Genomic DNA, 17,663 nt, shown 5'->3' on the forward strand with positions numbered 1-17,663 from the left:
CAACTGCTCATGTACGTATATAGTGTATATATATATATATCGCGCTAGATGTATATACTGACATGATATACAAACTTAATAATCGAATCCAACTTCATCCAATCAAACTTGATATCGATTATCAGATTTTAACAATCATAAATTCTGATCAGATTTCATTATAAAGCTTGATCAGACTTCATGATGAAACTCCATCGAATTTTATCTCAACTGGACTTGGGATGAAGTCCAATCAATCAGGCTTTATCTATAGGCAACAAATTATGTTAGGCATTCTTAAATTTTGACTTCTGATTAATTTTTTGATAATCTAATTATTTATATAAATAATATTTTTCTATATATATATATATAACAGCTGCTCCATCATCTTTGATCCATTGTTATCCTGTTTTAAACTAAGGAATAAATCCTTATCAATTTGGATAAATTAAATGCAAATGCAGATCAATTTCATTGGCCTGTCAAGTCTTCTAATTCAGCTTCTTAGCCTCCTCCTCTGATGCTTCAAAACGCAAGACCCCTTCTGTCTTCAAGTTAATAGTATAGACGAAAAAAGCGAAATCCATCATCGAAGCCCTCACTCCGTGCGCAATCGTTTCTGGGCTTATAGGCGTTGCTTTTGTCTTTGATTTTGCGAAAGAAACAAAGCATTCTCTCTTTTTCCTTCTGTGTCCCGGCTTTGAAAAAGGAAAAAGAAAGGAAGGAAGAAAAGTTAATTTTGTTGAAGAGCAGGTGTAGGTTTTGATGGGTCTTCTTTTCTTGATGATTCAAGTTTTAAAAAAAAAAAAAAAAAAGTTCTGGTTTTGCCATCCATGTATGCAATTATTTTTGTAAGTCTTATCATTTTCTTCATGTGTCATTTTTTTTTTTCATGGATGGCAAAACCATAGATATGCACATATATGTATATATACTCATTGCATACATATACATATATGCAAAATTTTGACAAATTATAATCTTCCAATATACAGATTACAAGATATTAAATTCCAAACCATATATAAAAACAATAGTTAAGCTGAATGACACCTGAAGAAAATTTTATTTTGTGAAAAATTTTAGAAATGAATAGTAAGAATTACAATGTACAAAATTTAAGATGTTTGAAAATTTAATTCTAGTGGGTTGAGTGAATGCTTCCCACGGCATCCAATCAAAATCCTAGGTACGTCTCAACCCTCTACTGCGTCTCTTCAGTTTTGTTCTTCTTGGAACGGGTACTTTCTTGGCTGTAGAGTCAATAATGCATCACAGGCACATCATGACCCACCTCATCTTTCAATACCCAATGAACTTATAGTATTTTCGCGAATGCCACGCTCTCAGGCAGAATGAATGATGCACACAGCATCCATTTTCCTGGTGCAACAAGCCGAACCCTTCGCATTTCTACCTCAAATGCCACTTCTGACATGGCAACTCTTATCCGCTGCATTACGAGTTCAATCCCAGAGAAGATAGTTATTAATCAATCAGTAGGAAAGATGCCACAGAATCACAACACACTTAGCAGTCTGAACAATCAAATAGATGATACTGATTTTCTAAGAGGAACCATACCTCGTGAAAATCAAACTCTGGATCTTGGGCTTTTGAGAATCCATAAACATGGATCTTTGGCAACTTAATTACTCCATCCTTGGGACGTGTCCTAAATATCCCCCTGAACACGTCTACAGAAAAAACAATTGGGGAAACATTACATGGACAAATATGTGGAGAGAGAGAGAGAGAGAGACGGTTGTCCTTCACACCGTCTTCACCGAAAACACCTCCAAAATTGCTTGCATACAGCAATCGGGGAAGAAATTTTTAGACATAGATATAGGGTGTGCGCATGTGGAACTTTACCAAAAATAACTTCAAATAGCTTCCATTATACTTGATTTGGAAGAATGTGCTTATAGAAAAATACAATGGGCAATACCCTTTGGGAAAATAAATTTCTTAAAAGAAAATAGAGGTCATTCCCACCATACATGAAAACCTACCACCCCAGACTCAACATGGTAGCAACATTCTTGTCTTCCCTACAAATGGCAATTTCACATCTAACAAACAAGGTTTGCCTAAAATAAAAATCCAATAACCTTTGCAAGATTCAGTATACTGAACTTTTCATGCATGCAGTACTACAATCTGAGTTCAAGGTCTCATAGGAAGTAAATCCAGGAAAAATGTCGCAAAAATGAGTTTCTTATTGCTGCTACGATCACCCATACAAGGTGATCATTCAATTTAAATGATGGGAAGAACAGAAAGTTTTATGTTAGATGTCCCTGTCATGTGGACACAGCCAATGATGAACCACAGGCTGCTTCCATTGAAATCAAAGCAAAATCAATCAGTTCGGGTCCATACCTCTCTCCACTACAAAATCCTGAGTTTATGGGTGTCATACCATTTTAGCATCGTGTTACACTGTTGCGTTTTGGTGATAATTAGTGTCGATGGTGCATAGATTTTAGGAGAGGGATGGTGTTTTTATGGAAATAAATTTCTAATAGTACTTCCAGATCTCTTAGATACAAATTTATAGTTGCTTAAAAAGAAACTTCTAGTACAAATATCTAGATATTTAAGATAAGTATCCATATATTAATACAAAGAAATCTAGAACATTGTCTAAAATATCTTAAATTTATCTAGCTAATATCTATCTTTAGCTAGACATATCTATGATCTTTTTGACTTTCTAGAATTTGTTGGAAGAGGATCATAGCTTCAACAGTTGCATTGCCCGAGTGCATTGGAAAATGAGCTAGAGAGGTAGGGCCACTGTATCTGCAGAGTTATCACATTTTTATGGGTGGACATGAGTAAAGATGTTAATCCAGAATTATAGATTAAAAATTGGGTCTTGGAATATAGGAACTTGGACCGAAAATTTTTTTATGGAAGTGGTGGACATGATGATTAGAAGAAATTGGCAAAACAAAAGAAGCAACAGCGAAGGAGATGATGGTTATTGCAGTGGTCTCGCAGAGAAGAAGAAGCCAGTGGTGGTGGTTAGTGACGGCCAGTAGTGATGTTGGTGCCATTAACAGAAAGAGAGAGAGAGAGAGAGAGGTCTTGGAATATAGGGACTTGGACTTGGACCAAAAAAATATATATCTATGGAAGTGGTGGACATGATGATTAGAAGAAATTGGCAAAACAAAAGAAGCAACAACGAAGGAGATGATGGTTATTGCAATGGTCTCGCAGAGAAGAAGAAGAAGAAGCCAGTGGTGGTGGTCAGTGATGGCCAGTAGTGATGTTGGTGCCATCAACAGAGAGAGAGAGAGAGAGAGAGAGAGAGAGATGGCTTTTATAGAGGGGTATTTTGGTCCAAATGTGTTGACTTTAATCCCACTAAGGTGGCATAAATTTATGCGAGGTGGGTATGTGGGATAAACTTATCCCACATTGTTGAGGTAAGTTAAGGATGGGACCAATTTAACCCACCCATTTTTCCATCCCAAACATGGTATTACCACTATAGATGGTATAACCTCCAACTTATACAAACGAGCCATTAATATCAAACCTAAGTGTCTTCTAACATGTTTTTTGGTCTTTCTCTACCTCTTTTGCTAACTTGTTCCAAAATTTTGACAGTCTGGATAAAAAATCTAAATACTCAAAAAAGAGAATGTAAATTATGGAGGGCGGAACTTATTGGAAAAATGGTAAATTTAACGAGGCACCCCTAAGACTTGGCAAAAAGGAACTGAGTACTTCTGTGTTTTCAAAAATGCCAAGGACCTCCCCCGTAGGTAAATTAGGGGTAAAATGACCATTCTACCCTTGACTTCTAAACAATGTGTAAAACCAAAAAAATTAAAAAAATAAATTGGTGGTGGTCAGCCAGCATTGCTAGGCACCACCATTGCTGGATTAGAACCACCTGGCTATCAAAGCAAGCGAGAGGTGGGAGAAATAGGGCAAGGGATCACCAAGTAAGATGGGTTAGAGAGAGAAATAGGTAGCGAAAAGGGAGGTGAGAAAGATGGGGGCAGTTTTGGTATTTTGTAAATTTTAACAACCATTAAGTGAAGGTAGGAAGCAACAAAACAAGTTTGATGTAGTCAAGAGAGGTGCTTGACATTTCTAAAAAAACAAGGGTACTCAGTGCCTTTTGTCAAACCTCAAGGTGTTTTGTGAAATTTAAACCCCAAAAATTAGTTATGCAATGGGGATCATTGCCTAATGAGCTACAAATGTATATTTTAGCAACCATTAAGTGGACGTAGGGGGAAACGAAACAAGTTTGATGTAGTTAAGAGAGGTCCTCGATATTTTTGAAAAACAAAAAGGGTACTCAGTGCCCTTTTTTCAAACTTTAGGGTGTTTCGTGAAATTTACACCCCAAAAATTAGTTACGCAAAAGGGGATCGTTGCCTAATGATGCAAGGGCATGCACCCCTAAAAATTACAATTACCGGGGGGAGGGACACACCCACATATAAGGCCTATTTACAGGCTGAATAGTCGATGTGGGACGATTCTCGTCCTACATTAGACATTCCTACCTAGAAAGCTGTTGACTCGACAGCAAAATCCTCACACCAATCAACTGACAAACTCTCCCGGCCAGCAGAATCCTCACGCCAAACCATTTGGGTGGAGTGCCACGAGGCAAACCTCGCTCTGATACCAAATGATGTAGGGGCATGTACCCCTAAAAACTACAGTTAACAGAGGGAGGGGCACACCCACATATAAGGCGTCAATTCACAGGCTGAACAGTCGATATGGGATGATTCTTGTCCTATATCACCTAATGTTCCCCATCCATTAAAATTTAAGATTTAACTATCAATCTTGTTTCTGATAATTTATGCAAAACTCATTCAAACAGGGTAGATTTGGCTTGGTGGTTTCTAGAGCACCAATGCAAGGACAAAGCATCTTCCAGTGAGGCCATGTATTGATTAGTAAGGAACAATGTGCTTACAAAAAAGAAGTTCTATTGCCCTGAACTCATGATTATCGAGTGTTCACTTTTACACCAAGAATGGGATTACACACATATTTCAAATGCCGGCTTTTGGCTTGACAAATGCCAATGCTGCTTTTGATGATGAACAAGGTGTTTCAAGTCCTACTTGTATTAGTTCCTGAAAATCTTTACCGATGATATCTTGAGTCAAGAGGAAAATTTCTAGACTCTAGGAAAGAATAATTGTCTATCAAATTGGAAGTGTAGAGTTTTAAGAAATCAAGTCTTTATTGATCCTTAGAAGATAGTTTTCTAGGACTTGGCCTCAACCAAGTAATGAGCCAGATGAACATATTTTCTCAAATTTAATAGGCTGATCTATTGACAAGAAATTATAATCCCTTAAATTCTTCAAGATACCTCACTAAGTGCATCCCAAATGGCAAAAACTAGAAATCACAAATTACAGAAACAACTCTCAATTTCCATAACTAAAAAGATGAATGAAATCAAACAAACTACATATTCTTCCAAAACAAAAATATACCTAGATTTTCTGCAGCATTATTTGGCAAATTCATGACTACTTGCGTGATAAATTGAGCTTCCAGACTTGTAAAAACAGTATTAATGAACCTCCTTCCATCCATGTTAAATACCTACAAATTGAAAGACAAACATTCAACCCTGTCTTGATACAACTCAATGAAAAGACATTTGTAATTTTGTATAAATCAACATGAACAAGCATGTGTCTCATCAATAAATACTAATAAAGAGTTTAAAAGTGCTCGAATTCTTACACAAACAATGGCATTGAATGCAAATTAATAAGGCATTAGTGGATATTAGCAGCAGTAGGAAGTTGAATCAGGAACAAATTCTTAAGACCTTCAGTTCAAAGAACCTAGGATAGAATAATCTCTTCATGACCATCCATTAAACTAGCAATCATTGCAAAGTATTTATTGTTTTTTTTTCAATTAAGAAAGGTACAAAAAACAGAAAATATCAGGTAATACTTGTGTGGCTTAAAAGAAAATTCCTACCTCTATCTTCCTCTCAAGCTTGTTCAAGATACAATTCCTTTGCAGATATTCAATGGCATGGGGGTTCAGATCATTAGCATAAACATACTTCACTTTTCTTGCTGCAGATATGGCTATAGGACCCACTCCAGCAAAAACATCACCTGCACATAAAACTAGATAAATAAATACAAAAATACAAAGGCATAGGTGAGCGCCCATATTTTCAGTATTCCTAATTTTGAGAAGCAATTGAAAATCAGGGAGAGAGCCGACAAATTAGTATATATTTTGGCCAGGTTCAAGGAAGTATTATAAAAAAACATATGGTGTTTTCTTGGGACAGAAAAAAGAAACATCTCAAAGAAAAGGTTAAACTTCAGTGCCAAACTAGAAAGTGTTTCACAGTACCTATAGACTTGAAAAGCAGTTGAAACTAATCATCAAAATGTTTTACACATGGCATGACCAACAGGAAACTGCTTAATAATAAATTACTCAAGCATCATAGGTACAGAATTCGAAGCACCCCCCATGAACTGCATTTTTTATTGTGCGTATCAGATCGCAATACAAGCACGCATTGGAACAGGGAGGGACATGAGCTGGATAACCAAAATTGGCAATCTCGGATATAAAACTTCAAAGTGACTTGATAACCCAAATTCAAAGGTCCAAACTCAGAAATCATTGGGACAACTAAGCTTTCGAGATGACAGTTAACTTTAAATTTTTTCTGTTACATTCAGTTTTTTTTTTTTCTTTTTTCTGTCTCTGCTCCTACTGATATATTATGTTATTGCAGACTTGCTTTTAGTTAGTTGAACCTCATTTTCATTGCAATATCTTATGAATATAACAAAATTTTTCCTTTGAATTTTAATAAGCATATCCATACATTATTCAAAATGAACCACAAACTGAACTGACATACCAACCAACCCTACCCCCAATAAATGTGTACCTAGCTAAGTAGCATACCTCATACCCAATGTCACGACCCTAAAGGGCTGGCAATGGCATGAATGTAATTAGTAGTTAGGGGGTAAGGCTGTAATTAGCCTAGTATTGTAATAAGCCATAGCTGCACTAAACAGTTATAGCTCTAACCACTTGTACCCTTGCGGTTACAATCATAAGGCCGCCTATAAAAGGATAAGATGCGCCGAGGATGGGATTTATGCAATTGAATAGAACATAAATCTTTTCCTCCAAAAATCTTCTCTCTCTTTTCTTCTCAATTCTCCCCCCTCCTTTCAAATTCTCTCTCTCCCTCCAATTCGAATTCCACAACTACTCAATTCCAAATTTGCATAAGTCTCAGATTCAAGACTTATCATTTGGTATCAGATCGGGACAACCTCGATGTTTGACGATGATATCAACAAGAGCAAAAGTAATGGCGGAAGGCACACATATGAGGCAATTGGACATGCGCATGGAGGCAGTGGAGTTTGGAATAAACCAAACTCATGAGGTGATCGCTCAAGGCAATGAAGACCAAGTTGCTGCTAGAGAAGCGATGCAAAGGGAGTTGGAGAAGCATCGGGGAACTATCGATTAGTACAAACAGAGAATTCATGGCATATTCAATATGCTCTCTGCCCTTCCACAATTCAGGTTGCCGCCTGAATTCCCACCCTGATCGATGACTAATCCCAGTCATTCCTGCCACGGAATACTCCCACGACTTGACGGATTGGTTGAACCAAGTGAGCCATCGGAGATAGACACCAGGGCACCAGTAAGAGGTTTGAATTCTCACACTAATATCTCCACCCATATGCCTTGTTTGAAGATTCCCTTGTTTGATGGATCCATTAATGTGAGAGATTCTTCCAGTTGTATAATGTGCCCGAGGTGCAAAGGATCACCATGGTAGCGGCATATCTCAATGATACTACTGACTCCTGGTATCAGGGGTGGATCAAGGCGAGGGAGGTGAAGGCTAGATGGGATGAGTTCGCTGAAGAGTTGTGTAAGGTTCAGGGAAAAGAACATGCCAGATATGATTGAGAAGTTCAAAATATTAAAGCAAACGGGCACAATGACTAACTAGTTGGACAAGTCCAACGAATTAAGAGCTCTTATGTGGAATGCACAACCATGCATGATGCCTGACGGAGCAATATTTTGTACCAAATTTTGTTAGTGGCCTTAGAGGAGAATTGTTGTCTATGGTCAAGATGATGTTGCCTACCACCGTGAGGCAAGTTGCAGAGAAGGCCAGGCACCAAGAACTGATATTAGAGGCCATTTTTTGGAGGGGTAAGCCGTGTCTTAGGAGCAATGTGAACCCTCCATCGCCGATGGGGGCGAATATGAAGGGGATGAGTGTTGGAGTAGCATTGGGACCCCCTAAGACAAATTACAAAGGCGTGAAGGGTACTACAATTGAGCAGAGAAGGCAACTCAGGCTCTGTTACAAATGTGGTGATAAGTATGGACCAGGCCATCAGTGCAAACGGCAACTATTGAAGATGGAAGGCAAGGAAAAGGAGGAGGATGAGGAAGAAGAGGAGATCAAGGAGGAAGACATGGAGTTGGTAGAGGAGGCAGAGGTAGAAGATGAAGAAGAGGAGATATCCTTCCATGCATTGAAAGGAGAGAAGACGAGGAAGATAATAAAAGTCAAAGGGTAAGCTGGAAGAAGGAAATTGATGGTCCTCATAGATAGTGGTAGCACACATAGCTTTCTCAATAAAGCTATTGCTACTGATCTAAAGTGCGAGTTGGTGGCCACCACACCGTTGTCTGTCATGGTGGCCAATGGTAACCGTATGTTTAACCACTACAAATGTGTGGATTTCAAGTGGCTCATGCAAGGGAAAGAGTTCTCGATGGACCTAAGAGTGTTGGAATTAAAGGGTTGTGATATAGTGTTGGGGGTGGACTAGATGAGGACTGTCAACCCTCTAACAATTGACCTCAATAAGTTAGAGGTGACAGTGAAGGTGGATGGCAAGAAGCTAACATTGGTCGGAAGCCTAGAGTCAAGGGGAATGCAAAATAATTACAGGAAAGAAACTACAAAAGTTGCTCAAAAAAAGGAAGTTCCACATTTCACAGCTATTTTCCATTCAAGTTGTGGAAATGGAGGAAGTAGGCTGCATGGGAACAAGGGGCAATAAGAAGCAAAAAGTGGAACCTAAATGGTCTCAAGAAGAGGTAACTTCCTTAGACACATTCAATGAACTTTTGATTGAGTTTAAAGAATTGTTTGCTGAACCTGCCTCTCTTCACCCCTACCCGAGCCTTGAACCATACCATTCCCTTGAAGCCTAATTCAAAACCAGTCAATATCAGGCCTTACCGTTACCCACCCATACAAAAATCTGAAATAGAAAGACAAGTTAAACAAATGCTTTCCTCCTCAACTATACAACCCAGCTAGAGCCCATTTGTATCACGTGTTCTATTAGTCAAAAAGAAATATGGTACCTAGCAATTTTGTGTAGACTACTACCAGCACAACACCCTAACCATTAAGAACAAATTCCTTATTCCCATTATAGAAGATTTGATGGATGAATTACATGGGGAATCCATTTTTTCTAAGCTAGACTTGCAATTTGGGTACCATCAGATCCGAATGCACCCTGCAAACATCCCAAAAACCGCCTTTCGAACCCACCAAGGCCTTTATGAATTCCTTGTTATACCATTTGGGCTCACTAATGCCCCGGCTACCTTTCAAACCTTGATGCACCAATTATTTGCCCCTTACCTAAGAAAATTCATATTAGTATTCTTAGATGACATACTAATATACAACCCTAACCGAGAACTTCATCTTTCCCACCTAAGGACAGCATTCCAAATCCTTAAACAAAATCAATGATATGTCAAGAGGTCCAAATGCTCGTTTGCACATAAAGAGGTTGAATATTTAGGGCCTGTAATATTAGGGAAAGGAGTTAATACTGATCCGAAGAATATCACTGCTATGACGGAATGGCCGCAGCCTACCACTGTGAAAGAGCTGAGAGGGTTCTTGGGACTAACAAGGTACTACCGGAGGTTTGTCCCACAATATGGGATAATTAGTAAGCCCATGACCGAGTTGCTAAAGAAGGATAAGTTCCAATGGAACCCCAAAGCTGAAATGGCTTTTATAACTTCTCAAAACCCTTTGTGATAGAGACAGATGCTGGTGATATGGGGGTGGGTGCACTGTTCATGCAAGAAGGCAAGCCAGTGGCATACCTTAGTTAAACCTTAGTCCCAAGGCATTTGGGACTAAGTGTATACGACAATGAGCTACTAGTAGTCTTAGTGGCAGTGGACAAATGGAGGCACTACCCGGAGGGAAGCCCCTTTTATCATTAAAACTAATCATGACAGTTCGAGGCATTTGATGCAGCAGAGACTACACACCCAACTTCAGAGGAAGGGGTTATCTAAACTGCTGGACTTGGATTATACAATCCACTATAGGCAAGGGAGAGAATAAAGTGGCCGATGCACTTTCTAGAAGGAAAGAAAGGGCTAGCTATAGTGCCATTACAATTGTCGTCCCTGATTGGGTAAAGGGGATCACAGAGAGCTATGAGCATACTAAGTAGCTTAAGAAACTACAAGAACAGTTGGCAGTGGATCCTATGGGGAGCAAGGGGTATACCATGACACAAGGACTGATCAGATATCGTGGTATGATAGTAGTGGGGGATGATCAGAGGCTCAAACGAAGGATCTTGCAATCCTTGCATGACTCTCCCTTGGGGGGCCATTCGGGCATTCAGGCTACCTACCACATGGTAAGACAAATGTTTTTTTGGGAAGGACTCAAGAAGGAGGTAGTGGAATTTGTGCTGTCTTGCCCTACTTGTCAGAGGTGCAAACACAAGCATGTGGCCTTACCGAGACTCCTACAATCGTTGGCCATCCCATAATAGGCTTGGGAAGGCGTGTCTATGGATTTCATTGAAGGACTCCATGTGATAACAATATCATCAACGTATATAACTAACAATATTATACTAGCCCTCAATTGTTAATAGAACACAGAATGATCACAGACACTTTTTTTAAGTCCAAACTCTTGAACAACCTCACTAAACTGCCCAAACCAAGCACGAGGACTCTATTTTAGATCATATAGGGATTTGCAAGGTTTACAAACCTTGCCTGACTCCCCCTAAGCAACAAACCCAGGTGGTTGCTCCATATAGAATTCTTCTTGTAGGTCACCATGAAGAAAAGCATTCTTGACATTGAATTAATATAGGGGCCAATCATTAGTAGCAGCTAAAGAGATAAATAGGTGAACAAAAGCAAGTTTAGCCACTGGAGAAAATATATCAAAATAATCAACACCATAGGTCTAAGCATACCCTTTTGCAACCAAATGGGCTTTAAGCTGAGCCACAGAACCATCAGGATTAACCTTGACAACGAAGACCCCTTTGCATCTGATAGTCATTTTCCTAGAAGGTAAAGGAACTAGATCCCAAATACCATTCTCATCCAAGGCCGGCATCTAATCAACCATAGTCGCATGCCAACTAGGGTGTGAAAGAGTTTTAGATAAACGTTTAGGAACTAAGACCAAATCTAAAGGTGAAATAAAGCACTAAAGGGAGGGAGACAAATGTGTGCAAGAAGCAAAAGAAGATATAGGATGAGTACATTGACGTTTACTTTTGTGGAGAGCAATGGGAAGGTCAAGGCTCAAATTCGAAGATGGAAGAACTAGGGTCATCATGGCGATAGAAGGATCTGCAGACAAAGAAGAAGCTGGTGGAGGATGTGAAGCTGGAGCCATGCAAGAATACACTTGAAAAGTAAGTGGATTAGGTGACATAGGTGGAGCAACGCGAGTGGTTATAGTGTAGACCAAAATGTCATCATCCTCATGGACATACTCATGTTCAGTGGACATAGGAAAGAACGGTGTGGTCTCAAAGAAGGTAACATCGGCAAACCCCAAGTACCAGCAAAGGGTAGGAGAAAAAACAACAATACCCTTTTTGAGTACGAGAGTAGCCAAGAAAAACGGACTTGAGAGATTTGGATCCAACTTAGACAAGTGGAGACGGACATCACTAACAAAACAAGTGCAACCAAAGATATGAAGTTCAACAAGGAATATAGACTGAGTAGGAAATAAGACAGCGTAGGGAATATCCTCCCCAAGGACAGACAAAGGCATGCAATTAATAAAGAAGCAAGCAGTAGAGACAACATGTTATGTGCCTTGGTGTAGGATCTAGTCACAGGTCTAGACACAAGAGAATCTTTTTTTTGGAGCTATGGTGAATTGGTGAAGGCAGACTCGTCCTTGACGGAGGCCCCTCCTAAGAGAAACTAATTTCTTTTGAGAGAATTGATATCCCTCTTATTCCATAGTAAAGCCCTTTATATAGGTAGCTCAATAACAATGGAAAGATAAATCCTAAATAACATGCAGCTAATTACTAAGGAAAAACATATCCTAAATTATAGGATCTGATTTAGGATCTTGGCTATCAAAATAAAACGAGAAAGGAATCAAACTAAACTTTTAGTTGGCAAGCAATCACTATGGATTCACTGCTGTTGATTTCCTTTTTTGATAATGCCTTCCAATAAAGCATCCATATCATCACTTCCCCTCTCGAACTTGAGCTTGTCCCCAAGCTCAAAAGTCTGGATAAGGTGCCTGGAAGTGTTCAACTAGTTCCCATGTCGCATCCTGCCCATTGGACTAACAGCTCCCAGTTGTCTTTATTGAGCTTGCTTCGAATAATAGCCTGGGGGGTGGTTAAAACCTTGCCATCTCGTACTGGTGGTAAATTGCCCATCGCAACTGGTGGAGGTCCTTTAGACTCCTTGAGGAGAGACACGTGGAACACATCATGTATTCAACTGCCTACTAGAAGCTCAAGCTTGTAAGCAACAGGGCCTACTTTGGCCAAGATTCGAAAGGGTCCAAAATACTTCGGAAAAAGTTTATGATATTTCTGTCTTGCTACAGTGAGCTGGCGGTATGGTTGAAGTCGCAACCATACCCATTCTCCAATTGTAAAACTCAACTCTCGATGCCCAGAATCATAAGTGTTCTTCATCCTCTGTTGGGCTTGCAAAAGCCTATCACAAGCAGCTATAAGTACTGCATCTCGCTCCTGGAGAGCTTGATCAACTGCATCAACCCTCATAGAACCCGTTGAATAAGAAAGAAGCCGAGGAGGCTCCCTGCCATAAACCAACCGAAACAGGGTGGTGCCAAGAGCAGTGTGATAAGAGGTGTTGTAGCAGTATTCAGCCCAGGGTATCCAATCAACCCACTATTTCGGTCTATCTCCTGTGAGACATCATAAGTACATCTCTATAGTTCGATTAACCACCTCGGTTTGACCATCAGATTGAGGATGGTAAGCTGAAGAGAAGGCCAGTTTGAAACCACTAAGGCAAAATAGCTCCTTCCAAAATGTACTAGGGAAAACCTTGTCTCGGTCCAAGACTATTGATTCAGGCAACCCATGGAGTCTAAACACTTCTGCAAAGAAAGTAGTAGCAACAGATATAACAGTGAGTGGATGAGCTAAGGGTAAAAAATGGGCATACTTTGAAAGCCGATCAACCACCACCATAAGAACTGATTTACCCCAAACCTTAAGTAACCCCTCCACGAAATCCATAGAGATGTAAACCCAAACTTGTTGTGGCACCATAAGAGGTTGAAGTAGTTCGGCAGGCTGGAGGTTTTGCCATTTATAACACTGGCACACTATACAGTGCTGCACAAATTCGAATACAGCCCGCTTCATACCCTTCCAATAAAAATCCAAGACGTTGTATGGTCTTTTGCCCACCCTCATGAGTCATATCATGGATAGCTGAAATAATGGTGGAAACAAGTGGGGAGGTAGGCAGAAGATATACCTTGCCCACCCTCCAAGACGCTGTATGGTCTTTTGCCCACCCTCATGAGTCATATCATGGATAGCTGAAATAATGGTGGAAACAAGTGGGGAGGTAGGCAGAAGATATACCTTGCCCTTAGAAAAAATCAGCCCATCGGGTACAATCCAATCGGACCCCAACTCCCCATGTTCAATGCGTTGTTGCAGCTGTAACAATTCCTGAGAGGCTGCTACTTCTTGTCGAACTGCATCAAAGATCTCAGCTTGAGGAAAAGAGACTGCCATGAGTTGGAGGGAGTCTTCATCTCATCTAGACAAGGCATCCGCAGCCTTGTTCAATTTTCCAGCCTTAAATTCCACCCAAAATTCAAAGCCCAGCAGTTTGCTTATCCAGTGTTGTTGCGGGGATGTGGTGAGATGCTGTTCTAACAGATACTTAAGGCTAAAATGATCAGTAAGAATAAGGAAGCATCGCCCCCATAGATAGGCCCGCCAATGAGAAACTGCCTTGGCCAATCCTATCAATTCCTGTTCGTACGCAGCCAATTTGAGGTGCCATTCAGCAATCTTACGGCTGAAAAAAGCAATGGGATGGCTGTTCTGTTGTAAGACCGCCCCAATCCTGCTGTCCAAAGCAGCACATTCTACTACAAACGCTTCCTCGAAGTTGGGTAACTGTAAAACCGGAGCTGCTGACAGAGAGGCCTTTAATTTGTTGAAAGCAGCATCAGCTTCTGCGCTCCACTGGAAGGCATTTTTCTTCAAGAGACTCGTTAACGGGGCTGCCACTTGCCCATAATCTTTGATGAATTTTCTGTAGTAACCTGCTAGGCCAAGAAAACCCCCTAAAGCCTTGACGTATTGCGGTGTTGGCCAATCAGTGATGGCCTTAATTTTCGTCACATCAACTTCCACTCCAACTCCATGGATGACATGTCCTAGATAGGTCACTTGTGACTCACCAAAAGAACACTTGGACTTCTTTAAGAACAACATATTAGTGCAGAAGAGTTCAAAAACTATTCTCACATGTTGCCTATGCTCAACCCATGTTTTGCTATAAATTAATATGTAGTCAAAGAAGACCAAGACAAACATATGCAAATGAGGCTGGAAAACTTCATTCATTAAACTCTGAACGGTAGAAGGGGCATTAGCCAGCCCGAAGGGCATGACTAGGAATTCAAAGTGTGTCCATGGTGAGTTCTAAAGGTTGTTTTCTCCACATCCAATGGTGCCATCCTGACTTGGTGGTATCCCGATTGCAAATCTAACTTCATAAAATGTTGTGCCCCATGCAGTTCATCTAGTAACTCATCCACCACTGGTATCGGAAATTTATCTTTAATAGTGCATGCATTAAGCCCACGGTAATCTACACAGAAACGCCAAGAGCCATCCTGCTTCTTGACTAAAAGTACTGGAGAAGAGAATGGAGATCTACTAGGTCGAATAATCCCTTGTTGCAGCATCTGTACACACTGTTTCTCAAACTCATCCTTCTGTAGATGTGGGTACCAGTAAGGTCGTACCACAACTGGTCTCAACCCAGGTACAAGAGGTATGCGATGGTCGTACTCACGATTAGGCGGCAAACCCGAAGGTTCCATAAACAGGTTTGAAAATTCAGCCAATAAGCTATCAAGGATTGCAGTAACCGAATGCTGTGTTTGCATCAAACCAAGTCGTGGTTCTGCCTTTGACGATTGTCCTCGCCACAAGATCTGCTTCCCTTCTAGGACAAATTTCATTGTCAAGGAACTGAAATCCCATAAAATTGGTCCAAGAGTGCACAGCCATTTTACTCCCAAAATCACGTCGAACCCTTCTAATGGGATAGTATAGAAATCAGCATGGAAGATGTCATCTCCAACCTGCAATGGTACCAACTTACAGATGCCCAAATTAGGTACACATTCTCCATTTGCCACACAAACTTTGAGCCCTGGTTTTTCCTCACTTCTAGGCCCAAACTTGATATTAAACCTTCACGCAGAAAGTTATGTGTGCTGCCGGAGTCAATTAATACTGAAACAGTAACTCCCAACACTTTGACTAATAACTGCATGGGTAGGGGAATTGCATGTTCCACTGATGGCATTCAAAGAAATCTCAAGATCTTTCATCTTGTCTTCGTCTGGTTCACTATTGACATTTGGGACCTCAATCCAAAATAACCTTTTACATTTGTGTCCCAGCGTGTAGGATTCATCACAGTTATAGTAGAGTCCTTTGGCCTTCCTTTCAGCCATCTCTGCTCGTGTCAATCTCTTGAAAAACGATGCGGAAGAAGTCATTTAATTGTTGTTCCCCACTGGTTTTGCCATTTGCCTTCACCCTTGGTAATCGGACTCTTATTAGAGGAGATCAGAGATGCGCTGTTATTGGGTTTTGCAGTGTGCCAACTTATGTTAGTTCGTGAGGATAAGGTTCCTTGCGAAACCCTTTGCTTACGCTCTAGTGCTCTAGCCATATTCATGGCAATTCCAAGGTTCCCTGGCTGCTGCAACTCAATGTCAATTCTGAGCTCTTCCTTCAATCCAGCTATAAAAAGATCCACTTGTTGGCGTGGTTTAAGGTCCGAAGTCCTGGCTAATAACAACTGGAATTAGCGTTGATATTCTTCAACAGATCTGGTCTATTTGAAATTGGCTAGTTCTCCCAAGGAGTAATTACTCATGGGTGGCCCAAATCTCACTTGACAATACTCCTTAAATCGCTCCTAGTTCAGATCTAACCCCTCTTGTTCTACTTGATCAAACCATAGTTGTGCCTTACCTAATAGACGGAATGCAGCTAGGCCTACCTTATCTCCTTCAGCAATCCTTTGATTGCCAAAGAATTTCTCGCACCTTTTCAGCCATCCTAAAGGATCATCAGTGCCATCATAAGTAGGAAATTCCATCTTGGAGTATCAAGGCACCATAGATCCGCCTGACTGCAACTCCGATTTGTTTCCTGGACTATCACTACTGCCATGGATCCCACTGTCTAGTCCTTCTCCGATATCTCTGCTAGGTCCCTTCCCTTTTTCCCTAACCGAGATTGAAGACATTTGTTCCATAAAGGCATCCAGCTTGGCTACCCAATTCTCTGCATCACCCATGACCCTAAGCTCTGATACCAAGTTTTTATGTGCCTTGGCGTAGGATCTAGTCATAGGTCTAGACACGAGAGAATCTTTTTTTGGAGCTATGGTGAATTGGTGAAGGCAGACTCGCCCCCTCCTAAGAGAAACTAATTTCTTTTGAGAGAATCGATATCCCTCTTATTCCATAGTAAAGCCCTTTATATAGGCAGCTCAATAACAATGGAAAGATAAATCCTAAATAATAGGCAGCTAATTACTAAGGAAAAACAAATCCTAAATTATAGGATCTAATTTAGGATCTTGGCAATCAAAATAAAACAAGAAAGGAATCAAAAATAAACTTTTAATTGGCAAGCAATCACTATGGATTCACTGCTGTTGATTTCCTTTTTTGATAATGCCTTCCAATAAAAGCATCCATATCACAGCATCAACCCAAAAAGATTTAGGAACTTTCACGTGGAAAAGAAGAGCCCAAGCAATTTCCAAGAGGTGTTTATTTTTTCTTTCAACAACACTATTCTAGGGTGGGGTATCAACACAATACAATTCATGAAGAATGCCATGTTGTGATAGAATAGAGGTAAATGGGGCATAAAAAAATTCAACGGCATTCTCATTACGTAAAACACACACAGTAGTATGAAATTGTATTTAAATCTCAGCTAGGAAGGAACAAAATATAGAAAATAATTCGAAGCGAGATTTCATTAAATAAAGTCACATAGCATGAGAATAATTGTCAACAAAGGTACAAAATACCAATCTTA

The 17,663-nt window shown here is 40.2% G+C and overlaps 1 protein-coding gene across 3 annotated transcripts in view; it reads right to left on the bottom strand.

Moving 5' to 3' along the window:
* Nucleotides 1-1,019: 1,019 nt before the first annotated feature.
* LOC127789906 (tRNA (guanine(37)-N1)-methyltransferase 1) overlaps nt 1,020-17,663 on the bottom strand; it is a 38,251-nt gene continuing 21,607 nt past the window's right edge. For all 3 annotated transcript variants that reach the window (XM_052318994.1, XM_052318995.1, XM_052318993.1), the window contains exons 6-9: nt 5,980-6,122; nt 5,478-5,589; nt 1,567-1,679; nt 1,020-1,435 (exon numbers count right to left, since the gene is read on the bottom strand). In XM_052318994.1, coding sequence (XP_052174954.1) covers nt 1,301-1,435; nt 1,567-1,679; nt 5,478-5,589; nt 5,980-6,122 — 503 coding nt within the window. In that variant the 3' untranslated portion in view covers nt 1,020-1,300. The remainder of the gene's footprint in view (nt 1,436-1,566; nt 1,680-5,477; nt 5,590-5,979; nt 6,123-17,663) is intronic.

This window comes from Diospyros lotus, chromosome 14 (assembly GCF_014633365.1).
Source record: "Diospyros lotus cultivar Yz01 chromosome 14, ASM1463336v1, whole genome shotgun sequence".
Classification (NCBI taxonomy): Eukaryota; Viridiplantae; Streptophyta; class Magnoliopsida; order Ericales; family Ebenaceae; genus Diospyros; species Diospyros lotus.